At 42.5% G+C, this 12,741-nt stretch overlaps 1 protein-coding gene across 1 annotated transcript; it reads left to right on the top strand.

Annotated features, from left to right (window-relative positions):
* The first annotated feature begins 2,146 nt into the window (after positions 1 to 2,146).
* On the top strand, positions 2,147 to 12,558 carry tgm2b (transglutaminase 2b). The gene is made up of 13 exons (XM_041950613.1): positions 2,147 to 2,276; positions 5,402 to 5,581; positions 6,741 to 6,959; positions 7,722 to 7,840; positions 8,324 to 8,452; positions 8,603 to 8,780; positions 8,952 to 9,084; positions 9,401 to 9,504; positions 9,599 to 9,838; positions 10,168 to 10,443; positions 10,587 to 10,747; positions 11,073 to 11,209; positions 12,030 to 12,558. The coding sequence occupies exons 1-13, from the start codon at positions 2,267 to 2,269 to the stop codon at positions 12,178 to 12,180; spliced, it is 2,037 nt and encodes a 678-aa protein (XP_041806547.1). The 5' UTR covers positions 2,147 to 2,266; the 3' UTR covers positions 12,181 to 12,558.
* The last annotated feature ends 183 nt before the right edge of the window (positions 12,559 to 12,741 follow it).

The raw sequence follows: 12,741 nt of genomic DNA, 5'->3' as shown, positions 1-12,741 counted from the left end.
TAGCACAAAGTGTCAGATGAGGCACTACAGCTGAAAACTACTATATGTGTTACATATAGCTAACATATGCTTTGATTTGGTGTAGATGTATTTCCCTGATTAAATGAAAGCAGCAGCCCTTGGAACTTCAGCCATGTTTTCTGTATTTCATGTGTGTAAGAAAAAATACATCACAGACCCAACACTGAAGGTAGAGTCACACGATTAACAATAATAACGTTAATGAAATAGCATTTAACTGGAAATCAACTGTCGATTAGCTCTTACCCTCTACGCCAGTTGGATTGCATGAAAAGGCACACTTCCCTGAAACCATGTAATGACACTTTCTTTGGAACTACTTGAACTCACATGCAACCTTTGAACCAGTAACTAATCCAAGTCACTGGTTAATTAATCCAAGATTTTCCATCTGTATGTTCCATCACTGTTATCGCCAGAAGGGGCCCCTGTCCCTATGCAGCATATATTTATTATCATTCAACAATAATGTTCTGCTTTCATTATTTTCTTTGTTTTTGTGGGAACATTTTACAGTAAATACTCTTGTATTTCCCTTGTTGTTTTTATGTATTTCACTACTGTTTTTTTGCGGTCGCTTCAGTTGTGAAACTGACCCTCCGCCTGCTTTTTTCCTCTCTTTTAATGCACACACGTTTATTATTTAATGTGGAAGTAAGTTAAGGTGATAGATGCCACAGTCTCTGCAGCAGCCAAGCCTGCCTTGGCAAAGGCTTTCAGTCATTTCCACTCTGTGGGTTTGGACAGAGCTCTGTTAATCACTGAATTCACTTTGCTGACCTAATACCGAACTCTGGAGCCAAGACTTGTGTTTGTAGTTAATACTAGTCTGCCCAGAGTGCCTCAAACCATATGACTGGCTTCATCCTCTGCTTTTGTTGACATAGTTACAATTAAAAAATCATTATTGGCTATGATTTTAACATTTTTTTCTGCCTAATTGGTAAAGGCAAGTTTATAAAGAGCGCTTAGCAGGAGTTTTACTTTACATGACAACATGTTTGTACAATTTGTCCTTTTGTGCACTCGGAGCTGTGGATGCCTCCCTCTTTAGCTCATCATCTACCACTGCAGATTTTCTTTGGTAGGCCTCTGCTGTGATGCAGCCTACATCTGGAGCAGAAAGCGTAGTTTACACAGGGCACGCACAGGTTAGAGTCACTTCCTGTAATGCACCTGTGGTTGAAAGTTGACATGACTGGTGGATATAAAGCGTACCTGAGGGTTAAGGCTGGTATTCCATGGTTCATTGTCAACAAATGCAAGTCCTTTTCCTTTCGACTGAGGATGTAAATCTTTTAAAATCAGTCACAAATATCGAACATTGATTTGAAATAATTCCTACAACAGCCGAACACTGTAGTTTACAGCAGATTTTTGTTACTCGAGCAGCAGTAATCAGTGCATTTGTTGGGCCTATTTTCAGTGGGGGACTAATAAGTACTGGTGCGTATTTCTGGCAGCAGCTTGGCCTATGTGACTGAAAATAACCTACAGTTCCCCATGTTCATGGTGTGGAAGGAACATGTGACCCAGTAAGACTGAGTGGCTCATGCACAGGACATGTTATTGTTGTCCAGAACAGTAGAAGGAAAAAGTTACAGACTTTGAACACAGACAGACATCACTTGTTGGTAGGGTCAATTAATTTTTGTTTTTTCATGGCATTTTGTTGACAAAAAGGAAGATCCAGAATATTGCCAACCTCACCAATGGTACTGGATAACCTTCCTAAACCTGAAATGATCACATTACTGCATGTCAACTTCGATGTTAGACGCCAACAATTCTTGATAGACAGTGACCTGCCTTTGGCTTCTATCATCTCTGTGCTACTACATTAATACATGTGCTGTTTTCTCTTGTCTCATCATTAAAAACATCAGTTTCCGGATGAAGCGAATATCCTTCACTTCATATTCGTGTAATGTTCCACTGGCTCGGTTCGGAAAGTTCATACAGTGAACTTATTCTTTGGAAACCGTGCAGTAACAGCCTGGAATGAATCACAGGAGCGCACGGACAGAGGCGACAGCGCATCTGTGCGCGCGTGCGAGAGCGCACGCGGGACGTGCTGCGTTCTGTTTAGGGGAGTTTTCGCGTCACGCCCACCATCAGACTGACTGGACCCGCGCGAGGAGGACTACAAATAAGAGCGAGATAACGGCGAGCAGGGACACAACATTCCGCGTTGCGCTGGAGATTCACTGAAAACGAAGTTAAGGCAAAGAAGACAGCAGCTGCCATGGCTCAAGGTGAGCTTCACCCTGACTGACTGCTTTCACTCTGAAGCAGTCTGTTACTTTTAAATGAGAGGTGGAAACTATTTCATTGGACAGTTTATAGCTGCTAAATGCTTAAAAATGTCCATTCATAGTGTGATAATCTGTACTTGTCTGTTCTCCAAGGCTGTGATGTTTTCTTCCTCTTAGTGTTTCTGTTAATGGACCTTTAAATGTGAGTGACCAGGAAGGGCAAACTTTCCCTGAGTTCAGGACACAGGTGTCATTAAGCAGGCTGCAGACAGACGGTGATCACAGCCTGCACACTGAATCACCCAGTGTCAGCTGGCTTCAGTGCTGCAGGAGTAACTCTGTCGAGAGATCTGAAGCAGCCGAAAAAATGTTTCACCCTCATGTTTGAGCAGATCATCGTGGCCTCTGGAACCTTAACACTTCGAATGGCAGCTGAGAGCAGCTGGAGCCTCCCCAGTAAACTGCTGCTATCTTTACCGGCTCACAGAACACCCTACAAATAGTTTGCTTTATGTGGAGGTGTTCAAAACTTCCCAATCAAGAGAGGGGTCAAACCTCTACGTTTGCTGTGAACGCCTTGATAGGTTGAAAGTGTTGTCGATGTGTGTTTTATGGTAGAAAAGGTATGCGCTTTTCACTGAGTGTGTTCTTAACAGAAAACACGTGAATTCATCTGAGGTCATAACAGAAATGTTTTTACCATTAGGTGTATTTAATCCTTAAAGTGACTGGATGTTACTAAGGAGCGGCTACACACAAATACAAAAATGGACAAAATCGACTGGAGAATAAACAGCATATGAATCCTTTTCACTCGTTTTCCATCTGTTAGACGTCAAAGCATGAACTCGATATTGAGTCTTTGTCATTGTGATGGAGCTCTGAAGTCAGCATGGGTGTCACCTGCAAGACTGAGACGTCCTTTCACTTCTGATGAGAGTTTGCACATTTATTTTTCCATAAATAAAATAGTGTTTACTGTACCGGCTACGACGCAGTCCATGCCAGCTCGATTTTATTTTAATGTCCTTATAAGGCTTATGCTGGCCCCAGTGCTGCTTGCTGGGACCGTCCCTCTGTGGCGTAGTCATGGTTGGTAAAGAGGGAGCGACGTGTGGGCGTGCGCTCTATGCAAAGGTTAGTGGGGAGTCCAGGGTCAAGGAATCTCTGCCCATGCATTTTCTACTAGAGCGTTGTGCTGCTGCAAGTTATGCAGCAGAGAGGATGACATCAGTTTCACGTTGCACCATAGTGTATTGTTTCTGAAGGGTTTGGGTCACAGACATTCATGTGGAATTACTCTGTGGAATGGTTTTCACATTTGGTCAGCTCAGGCTCCATTTTATTGGAGTCTCTTGCCTTGAGGTTCAAGTATAGTAAAAGCGAAAGTTTCTTGGACACAAGTGAGATATTTCTTTCTCCAGATGGTTCCTCAATAAACTGTTAAAAAGCATCTGAGCTCTAATGCAAGGATGTATTTGATATTTGCACCCATCAAACGTGAGCTAAAATCCTGGGGAGAATGCACAAAGCCCTCATAATCCTCTGACTACGATCTCCTGCTGTCCCAGAAAAGGTAGCGTATCATCTTTAAGGCATTTGCTCCAATTAGTAACACTAACATGTCTTCAATTAGGAGCTGAACTGAGGTCAAGATCAGTAAAACATCAGAGAAATACTGAGGGGAGACCCCCCCGGTGGATGCCATGTAAAACAGCAGGAAGTCTTTGCAACTTAGTCTTTGTTTGTCTAGCCGAGCCTTGACACCACCACCACCACCTCCTTATGAGGGAGGGCAGCAGGAGGACCATAGAAGCATTATTTAGAGGGACTCGAACTTTTCCTACAGACAGGAAATCAGAGGGTGGGATTCTCTTAGTCACAGCACGCCCTGGAGAGAAGGAGTGGTTGTGTGTTTGCACATTTCACAGGGAGCGACTCTCTGTCTGTGTTTACCTCCTGTTAAACCCATACAGAGAGCCCTGTGAGACATAATGATTCTTACCGTAAAGATGACTGTGAGTGTCCTGCAGTCCACAGAATCTGCTTTGGTGCTCAAACAGTAAACCTTTGCAGCCATTTGACCAGGAACACACAGTCATTATAGGAGCAGCTGAGAAAGCAGTTCACTTTTAAAAGTTATGAAAACCACATTCACAGCCACAACATGAAGAAGTCCAGTTAACCGCAGCTTTCCTGTTAATTCACTACAAGTCTGCCATGAAGAAAAGTTATTTGTAATTGTTGTACCTTGTAAATTCTATTAAATATCCCATATCCTGTGCACAGCTATACGTTTTACAGCTTGCACCTCATCAAGACTGTGTTGTGGCTTCTGAAGTGCTCCATAAACATACACATTATTCTCCTATTAAATTAAAGTAAGAATGAAGAATGTGTGTCAAAGCAGATGCATATGTTCTATACATTGTAATAAATATACTAAAATGCTCTTATTTGCTTTAAATGTAGCATTTTGTGCATCTGCTGTGAAAAATTACAAGAAATCTGTATCTAGCACTTGAAAAACACGAATATACTGAGGAGTAACGCACGTTTTTCTCAGGGTACAGTCATGCTGAAAGGATAGAAGCTGAAATGATTTTCTGTATCTACGTGAGAGATATTTAATAAAGACTTCTTTTGTCAGGTTGCGTTTTTAAAAACTTGTCTCTTCAATTCAGCCTTTAACTAGCTATGACTTTTCTGACACAGGCCTGAAACCTTTGTTTGTGCTTTGTCTCATATGCACTGCTGCACTTTTTTTAAATGTAGTATTTTACTAGGTTTTATGTATTCTATGTGCTCTATGTGTAACTTTATTTAATTCTTATAATTTAGTGGGCTTTATTTTCCATCTTCTGTTGTGCATTATCTGTATTAATCATTCTCTTATATCCTTATCAAGCAGGTTTTATTCTCCATTTTATTTTAAGTTAAATATGGTGTTCTATTCCTGTATTTTATGCATCTTTGTCTTATTTATTGAACTTATTTCACATTAATTTTCTACCCCTGTTTTTATGTTCATCCTATGTCTTTTCCTCATGCAAATCGTTGTGAAGCATTTTGAGCTGCATTTCTTGCATGAAGGGTGTTTTTTAACTGTCCTCTGTCCTTTAAAGCTCTGGACATTGATCGTTGGAACCTGGAGTGTGAGTTCAACAACACCGACCATCGTACTGATCTCAACGGTGTGGATCGTCTGATCGTCAGGAGAGGCCAACCGTTCACGATCAGCCTGTACCTTCGCTCTGGACACTACCAACCAGGAGTCAGCTCTCTTGACTTTGTGGCAGAAACAGGTGCTACTCCGTCTTTACCTCTTTACTTTCACATCACTGAATATTAGAACTGATTTGCTTGATAACTGAATGGAATTGTGAGTGTTCTTTTGGATATTTCTACAAGTTTCTGTTAGCGTAATAGTAATTTGCTGTGCACCAAACAAAACTTTCACAACATGAGAAACGTGTGTCATTATGCTCCTGCAATGAGCAGAATGTGAGGGGAGAACATTGTGGTTGTGTGCTGTCATTCAGGAAGTTCTCATTAGAACCCACACTGTGTTTCTGACCTTATATTGTTTGCTAGCTATTGTGATTTGAAAGATGAGAAGGGAAAGTAGCGGTAATGTTGGTGGAAAGGAAAGGGAAGTCATTTTCCCCTGTTCAGTGGTAAGTGATACTGCTGCAGGCTTTTACAATAAGCACACTTACAGTAGCTGTAAAATATTCTGTTGTTTTTTCCATTAACCTCAGCTCCACCCTTATTGTTCTGCAGGAGTTAATGGCTTTAAACTGTTATTGTTGGAAGCCTCAGACACTGTATTCTCATGTATTTGCCTTCAGAATACATGAAAAAACACTGAAAACTATCTGTTGCCTCTCCTCAGTTCATATTTGGATAAACTTCTCATGTAGAGTATGATAAGGCAGCTCTTTCTTGCTATCAAATCCAACTCTTTAAACAGGAAGTGTTGCTTGCCAACAGGAAAGCATGTGTATAATCATAGATAACATTATCAAACTTTGAAAGTCAAGTATATTTGAAAGGTTTGGAGCAGGATCCTTAATCCCACCCAGGGAGACGGAAGTGATACAAAAACTGCCTTTGGTTAAGTTGGCTGTACTGGGTGGAAGATGTGAAGGAATTCACACTTTGGATTGAAGTGAACGCAAATGATTTTTATGTAACTCACCAGAAGTCTGAACCGATGTCGCTCTGGGAGACTTGATTCCCAATCGGTTTTGGTCATAATTAGGTGCTATTTCACAGTTCTGCCGTCCATGCATGAGACGAGATTCCAGAGATGTTTGGACTAAATTTAGGCAGGGTTGGGAAAACAGTGAAAATGTCCCCCTGTGAGCTTCCATTCCTCAAATGCAAATGTTTCACCAAGCTCTCTTGGCTGTTCCCCACATGTAGTCTCAGGGCTCTAACCATATTCACTATCACATGCAGGCCCCCAACCCTCCGAGCAGTACGGCACCAGGGCCTCCTTCGGCCTGTCTGCCCACACTGACACGTCGCGCTGGAGCGCCGCTGTCACCAGTCCCCCCGGGGACATGGTGGCCCTGTCCATCTGCTCTGCCCCTGACGCACCGATAGGCCGCTACACCCTGACCCTGGGGCGATCAGCGCGGATTGAGTTTATCCTGCTCTTTAACCCCTGGTGCCCAGGTGGGTAAACAGACCGTACGTCAAACTGTCATGTAGTGTATCGTGTGCAGCGATCTTAGGCTACAGAGTGCTTTGATGATCATGTTTCAGTCCACAGTGGGCTCGTGACGGGAGCTGCTCAGGAGCAGTGCTGAGGGGATCATATAGGGGAATGGTAGAAGTTTTAGCTCAGTTATCATTGTATGATTTTCTAAGCAGTAGCTCAACATTTTTTCGCAGAGAGTCAGATCAGAACATCAGTACCACTATTATATGTTTCCAGTTAATTCATAAGGTTATAATGTAAAGTAATTTAGCTTAGCATCAAGAGTGGAAACAGAGGGAAACAGCTAGCCTGGCTCTGTCTGAAGGTAACAGCAAAGCCTTTCAGCACCTCTAAAGCTCAGTAATAAACTTATTATATCTTGTTAATTTAATCTTAACAAAAAACAAGATGTAAAAATTGCGGTTTTGCAGGGCTTTATTTGGCCTACATTGATACATTGATTATGTTAAATAATGTGAAGTAATGATCTTCTCATCTAACTCTTGGCAAGAAAGTGAATAAGGGCATTTCCCAAAATGACAAACTATTCATTTAAGTTGAGTGGAAATTTCAAATTCTACTAAAATGCTATGAATTAATTTCATCACCTGCAGGAGCAGGAGATATGTTGTTTAGTTTCCACGCAATTAAACCAACAGTAGACCATACAGCCATGTTCCACTTAGGACATGTATTAGAACATTCATTGTGTTGTTTGTGATGTATCTTGGCAACAGGAGATGCTGTATACATGGACAATGAGCAGAGTTTGGCAGAGTATGTCTTATCTCAGGATGGAATCATCTTTCGAGGCAGCTACAAATATCCAATATCAACTCCCTGGAACTTTGGCCAGGTACCAACACCAACAGCGACGCTGTCAGCCTCACTTCATCTCGCACTCACACTGTCATGAACCAGGGGCACATTGTGCCAGAGTGGCGTTCATTACGCTTATTCTGATAACAGGAAATATCCACAAGTGATTTATGATATTTTACAGAACTGCAAATATGCAGTCATTTCTGAACATCTGACACTGGAATGAACTGAGATATTTATGTCTGACAATGGACAGTCTGGGTCTGATAAAGTGTCTTGTCTGTGAAATCCGATACAGTTAGCCTGGCATTAGAAGTTCATTACTTGCGCAGCTATTGAGCTCTCCAGCGAGGCTGAGTCGCCCATCTAATCTGCTATGTGTTTGCACCTGTTTTTGTTGAAATGTTTTCACCAAGGACGTTAAACCTTGGATCTCACTTTTCATTATTTTCTCACCACTGTACTTCTATCACTGCCAGACGACTGATCAGCGGTAATGCTTGTTTTCTCTGTACAGTTTGAAAGTGGAATCCTGGATGCCTGTCTGAGGATCCTGGATATGAATCCTAAATGTCTGAAGAATCCTGGCAAAGACTGCTCAGGGAGGAGAAATCCCATCTATGTTTCCAGAGTGCTTAGTGCCATGGTAAGTCACTTTCTGGCATCTCCATCCACTTTTCTGTTTAGAAAGAGATATTTTAGTGTTTTTTTTTAAATTTGCATAGATAGGCTTATGTGTGGGATATGAAAAAACATGGATTTCATGTGAAACAAAGGTTTACAATCCTTTCCTTAGGTGAACTGTAATGACGACAAAGGGGTGTTGCTGGGAAAATGGACAGATGGCTATGAAGGAGGCGTGAGCCCCATGTTCTGGAAGGGCAGTGTGGAGATTCTACGCAAATGGGACACACAAGCCTGTCAGCCTGTTCTCTACGGACAGTGCTGGGTGTTTGCTGCGGTGGCCTGTACAAGTAAGATATGACAAAGTGGAGCTTTGTGGCCTATCACTGGAAAACACACTTGATTTGTCTCAAGCAGACACAGCGTAACACCATATATGTGAACACACAGTTATCATATGCATTTTGCTCCTCCTCCTAGTTATCGCAATCCTCATGTAAGCTGTTTTTATACCCTCTTAGTTTCCCGAGCCCTTGGCATCCCCTGCCGAGTCATCACCAACTACCTGTCAGCCCACGACACCAACAACAACCTGGTGATTGAACGCTACATCAATGAAAATGGAGATCTCATTCGATCCAGAGAAATGATCTGGTAAGAATTCATGTGTGTTATGGATGTAATACTGCAGCAGGAGGCAGGCTTCTGCAGTATCAACGTACTTGGAATATTGTAAGAAGATAAAAGGTGTATGAAAATACATTACAAGGAGAGATAATGTCAGGATTTCTGTGTATTCTTTGAAACTACTAACCCTGACAGTAGAGATTTACACAGTAGACGTTGAGTTTAAACCAGTTTAAAGCAGTTTTTGTAATGACATCGGATCACATCCAATTATGACATATCTTTATTAAAGTGCCAAAACAAAAAGTGTATCCCGGTGTGAGGGTTTGTGTTGTATCTGTAGGAACTATCACTGCTGGGTGGAGAGCTGGATGACCAGGCCTGACCTGAAGTCTGATTTTAATGGCTGGCAGGCCAGTGATCCCACACCACAGGAGAAAAGTGACGGTAATGAAGAACCCATGAGGTCCTTTTTGATCAAGGTAAATCCACACCAAGGTGGCTCCATCACCTCTGTCTCTGCATTGTCCCCTCGCCTCAGGAGTGTACTGCTGCGGCCCCATCCCCGTCAGGGCCATCAAGGAGGGTGAGCTCATGTTCAAGTACGACGCCCCGTTTGTCTTTGCCGAGGTCAACGCCGACATCGACACCTTCATGAAGAAAAAGGACGGCAGCACATCGAAAGTCACCTCCACTACACTGGTGGGTCAGAAGATCAGCACAAAGAGCGTGGGCAGTGACGCCAGAGACGACATCACACATCTCTACAAGTTCCCTGAAGGTAGAGCTCCTGGAGCTGCTGGATATACTGTACACATAAACAAACCCGACTGCACTTCACTTCAGTTGATCCTTAACATAAATAACATTATTACAGCACACCGTAAAACATCAGTCACTCAACCTCACTTGCTGAATTCTTACATTCCTCATCAGTGTTTGTGTTTCCTTTAATGTACACAAAGTCAGCCCTTGGCTTCCCTTGTTTAAGAGGGTCAGCTGTACTTCAACAGGCTATTTGTCATGTTAAAATTATAGACGTTAGCTCTACAAAACTTAATGTTGTCAATTGTGAGACTTCTGTTATTCAGTTTGTGACTTTGTTGCCAGGCTCAGATGAAGAGCGGGAGGCTTTCAAGAAGGCCAACCACCAAAACAAGCTGCTCCAGCAGCAGCAGAATCAAGGCCTGCACCTCGCTATCAAGGTCTCATCAGACATGAGGAAGGGCTGCGACTTCGACGTGTTCGCCGTGGTTACGAACAACACGCAAAGTGAGAAGAAGTGCCGCCTGGTGTTTGGATCCTGCGCCGTGTCCTACAATGGCATTCTGGGAGAGAACTGTGGTTTTAAAGATCTGCTCAACGTTGAGCTCTCACCGGGAGCAGGTGAGCCAAGTCTACCTTGTATAGAACTGCAACCAATGATTATTTTCATTTTGGATTGATCTGCTGAGTATTTTCTCTATTAACTGATTGTTACATCCTACCACTGACTGTGAATATTAAATATGTTGTACGTGTTCTTCCAGAGAGGCGAGTTCCACTGAGGCTGAACTACTCTAAGTACGGTGGCCAGCTCACTGAGGACAACTTGATCCGTCTGGCGGCTCTGTTGTTGGACTACACCACCAGAGAGCCCGTGCTGGCAGTGAGAAACATTGTGCTGGAGAACCCTGAAATCAAAGTCAGAGTGAGTACAACGACCTCCAAGAGATCTAGACTTAAAAAGAGATAGTGGTATGTAAAATCTTTGGCTACTGACAGTGCTGTAGAAGGAAAACTCACCACAAACGCTGGCAAAAAATTAGATTTGCAATGTCCAATTAAATACAAATGCAAAGCCAAAAAGAAATCTTGACAACCATGAAAATGTATTTGAAATGCTAAAATACATGCCAGTTAATCACTAAAACCATGTTGAGGGTCTACAGTGTGCATAAACAAAACTTGCCAAAGCAAAACTGTTTTGCAATTACTCTTGTGAACTGACATTGAGTGGTGGCTGTGCTCTGCAGATCCTGGGCGAACCGAAGGAGAATCGGAAGCTGGCTGCGGAGATCACCCTGAAAAACCCTCTGCCAGAGACGCTGGAGGACTGCTGCTTCAGCATTGAAGGGGCCAACCTCACCGGGGGACACGTCATCTCTGAAAGGTTGTATGAGTCCCGGGAGTGATTAGGCTTAAGTCACACACAGATCACCAGCTGACCAGCTGTAACACAACTTCCACATATTCCTCTGAAGGCACGGGCATGCATGTAGACTTTAAAGATTACTTCAAAGAAGCAAGAAACATTCGAACTGCGTGAAAGGACACAAGTCATTCGGCCTTTCTGACAATAGCAATACGTTGGCTTCTTTTAGCCTTTTGAAGAAAATCATCAGGTTTGCGTCATGGAAATGTTTCTTCTTCATTGACTTCCAAACTGAGATATGTGTTATTCTTTTCTGATTTGTTGCACTGGTCTTGGTGCAGCGTCCAGATGTCTGGCTGGATGTGGACATGTTTAGTCAGGACAGGAGCCCACTCGTTTAGAAGAACTACAGCACAGGGGTGTAGAGGGGCAGACACCAGATTCTGACAGATTGCCCTGATGAAATGCCAGTGAGATGGCTTGAATCGCTCAACACTACGAGTTCATTTGTAGACTTCTAAATTAACGAGTATCCAATCAATTGCTGCACAGAAACGCATCTGACTGCATTGATTGTGCATGATTTGTCTGCACCTCCATGATTTCATGCTCAGTGCTACAGCACAGAACTCTGCTGCATAAAACAGATGAAGAACTGTTGTCAGGGTTCTTCTTTCTGCTGAGCAGTTCTAAAAGCTCCATCTGCATGGTGTCGGTAAATAGTCAGAACGGTCGGGTCAGTTGTAATCCATGGTCCAAATATTTATTCAATCAGAGTACCGTGAAAAATCTCCCTTGTATGTGTCACAAATGTAACATTTAAATATTTACCCCACAGGCTGGGCTCCTCAGTGGGTCCTGGGGAAGACGCCAAGGTGAAGATTTACTTCACTCCCACCCATTCTGGGCTGAGAAAGCTGGTGGTCGACTTCGACAGCAACAAGTTGTGTCACGTCAAAGGCTACAGAAATGTCATTATTGGAAAATAAAGCCTTTCAACCTTTGCAGTCCATTTGACAACAGCATTCTTGCTCTTTCTCTAGGACTGTTAACTTTTCAGCCATGGCGAGATTAGCAAATGCACCTTCCTTTCCACCATCTTTGATGCTTAAAGTTCTTTTCTATTCAAATACTTCAAAAGCTCACTGTAAATGGCTGATGTATATCTGTTTTTATTCACATGGATATTTAAATGTGACCCGAGAGGGCTTTGTACTCATTAAGGCTAATCAGATCTAAGCATACAAAACTTTCACAAAGCAAATGTACTGTTTCTTCTCACATTCTGAAGTGTTGATTAGTCTTTTAGGTGCTATTTTTTAAAATACTTTTTCATTGCACTACAATTAAAAGAATTGTTGAATGTGTCTCATTATTTTTGTGACAATGTTTCAACCAGTCAGACTGCACACAGTCTTTGATCTCCCTGGACAAAATGTGCGCATCTGAGAGCATGAAAGTAATGTTGAGATGTTTAATTTGCACCTTTTTGCACATTCTGCATGCAGCAAAGGTGACGAGGCATCTGGTGTGTTATTTTGTGAAGCTGC

This window comes from Chelmon rostratus, chromosome 2 (genome assembly GCF_017976325.1).
Source record: "Chelmon rostratus isolate fCheRos1 chromosome 2, fCheRos1.pri, whole genome shotgun sequence".
Taxonomy (NCBI): Eukaryota; Metazoa; Chordata; class Actinopteri; order Chaetodontiformes; family Chaetodontidae; genus Chelmon; species Chelmon rostratus.
This window is presented reverse-complemented; position numbering and strand designations above follow the sequence as displayed.

Bases quoted from the DNA above. Each gene is read 5' to 3' on its own strand.
- tgm2b (XM_041950613.1), top strand. The intron at 7,841-8,323 runs GTACCAACACCA...TTCTCTGTACAG, and splicing joins CTCCCTGGAACTTTGGCCAG to TTTGAAAGTGGAATCCTGGA. The intron at 9,085-9,400 runs GTAAGAATTCAT...TTGTATCTGTAG, and splicing joins CGATCCAGAGAAATGATCTG to GAACTATCACTGCTGGGTGG.